This window comes from Priapulus caudatus, unplaced genomic scaffold (assembly GCF_000485595.1).
Source record: "Priapulus caudatus unplaced genomic scaffold, Priapulus_caudatus-5.0.1 Scaffold296, whole genome shotgun sequence".
Lineage (NCBI taxonomy): Eukaryota > Metazoa > Priapulida > Priapulimorpha > Priapulimorphida > Priapulidae > Priapulus > Priapulus caudatus.
In genome coordinates this window covers 154,274-155,684 of record NW_014577357.1, presented here as the reverse complement: position 1 = coordinate 155,684, position 1,411 = coordinate 154,274, and the positions used below count along the sequence as shown (strand labels likewise).

General features: G+C 48.1%; 1 protein-coding gene across 1 annotated transcript; it reads right to left on the bottom strand.

The window, feature by feature from the left end:
• Positions 1-66: 66 nt before the first annotated feature.
• LOC106808683 (trypsin delta/gamma-like) lies at positions 67-1,337 on the bottom strand. The gene is made up of 3 exons (XM_014811506.1): positions 1,308-1,337; positions 864-995; positions 67-318 (listed from the first exon to the last, which is right to left on the bottom strand). Exons 1-3 carry the CDS (start codon positions 1,335-1,337, stop codon positions 67-69), a joined length of 414 nt encoding a protein of 137 aa, XP_014666992.1.
• Positions 1,338-1,411: the final 74 nt, after the last annotated feature.

Here is a 1,411-nt window from a genome sequence, read left to right as displayed (position 1 = left end):
CGGGGGCGGTGGTTACTCAGTAGTCATCGGGGGCGGTGGTTACTCAGTAGTCATCGGGGGCGGTGGTTACTCAGTAGGCAGTGGTCTTGTAATTGAGGATGGCGATGTTCCAGTGCTTGCTTGGGTAGTAGTTAGTGAAGCCGATGAGCAGGTATTGGTGTTGGTGGTAATCTTGTCATCCACCCATTGTCGGTAGAAAGACACTCTGGTGTATACTCCCGCGTAGTTCGGATACGCACAACCTTGTCCGAACGACACCACGCCCACCAGAGTTCGGTCGTTTCCATTTGCGTTTACCATAGGTTCACCAGAGTCACCCTAAAGCAGTTTGGTATACGGTCAGGAATACGGTCATAAGAATATAGAGCGCCACAAGGTCGATTCTACTTTTTTTTCATTCTGTATGCAGTCGTTGCAACACAGCGTGTGAGCTTCTATATATCGATGTGCTGCGCATGCGCTTTTGATCATTTTATGTAAAAAGGCGCAATATAAATAAAATAAAATAATAATAATAATAATAATAATAATAATAATATAGATGCGTGAGTTGGCGCACTGTCATGCAAGTGTCTACGCGTGTTTAATGTGGCTGGCGGGCGGGGGGGGCACCTAACATCAACGCGTAGCCTTACCACTACAAAAACCATTACCATGCACTACTACCACTACCATACACTGCTCTGTAGCCCCTGCAACGTCTGGCATCGCCAGTATGCCAAGATTAGGGCGATTCTTACGAAGATTTAGACAAGGCATGGACAAGAATATTATGAGATATGATATATATGATAGTTGTTTAATTAGTAGCGGTACTCGTTATTAATGGCGGCGTGTCGGGCCCACCCAACATCAACGCGTACCTGGCACGAATCCTTCCCGGGAGCGGCTGCACACACCATTCCGTCATCAATACCACCGCCGTACTGTACGCTGCAGGTTGCTTGGCTGATGCCTATAACTTCCGCTTCTACCATGACATTTCGACTGCTGACCTGTAAGCGGCAGCAAAAAACACAGACCAAGTTAGCAGCGCCTGTTATACGTTCTCAGTAACATACTAATTATCCACCTATTCGCAATTTCGTCCTCACTTACGAATACAAACGAGTACATAGTCGGAGGAGGTGGAGCTTGAAGAAATACGACGGGGAAGGGGCAGGCTTGGAAAATATAGGTTAGATATGAAGCTTGGGGAAAGGGTCGCGAGGGGAGAAGGATTGGGGAACGTCGCTTGGAAGGCGGATGCGCGTACCACCGAAGCTTGTTGTTCCCCATCCGCTGATCACTAAGGGTTCGCCCGTTACTGCGTCCACGTTATTGTCAAGTGCTGCCATCGTGACATGGATGGATGGATGGATGGATGGATGGATGGATGGATGGATGGATGGATGGATGGATGGATGGATGA

What these genes read in the sequence shown, in the direction of transcription:
- LOC106808683 (XM_014811506.1), bottom strand. Translation starts at nt 1,337, where the DNA reads ATGGCAGCACTTGACAATAACGTGGACGCA. An exon ending in TTGACAATAACGTGGACGCA is followed by an intron (nt 996 to 1,307) that starts GTAACGGGCGAA and finishes TGCCGCTTACAG; the next exon opens with GTCAGCAGTCGAAATGTCAT. An exon ending in CCGGGAAGGATTCGTGCCAG is followed by an intron (nt 319 to 863) that starts GTACGCGTTGAT and finishes AAACTGCTTTAG; the next exon opens with GGTGACTCTGGTGAACCTAT.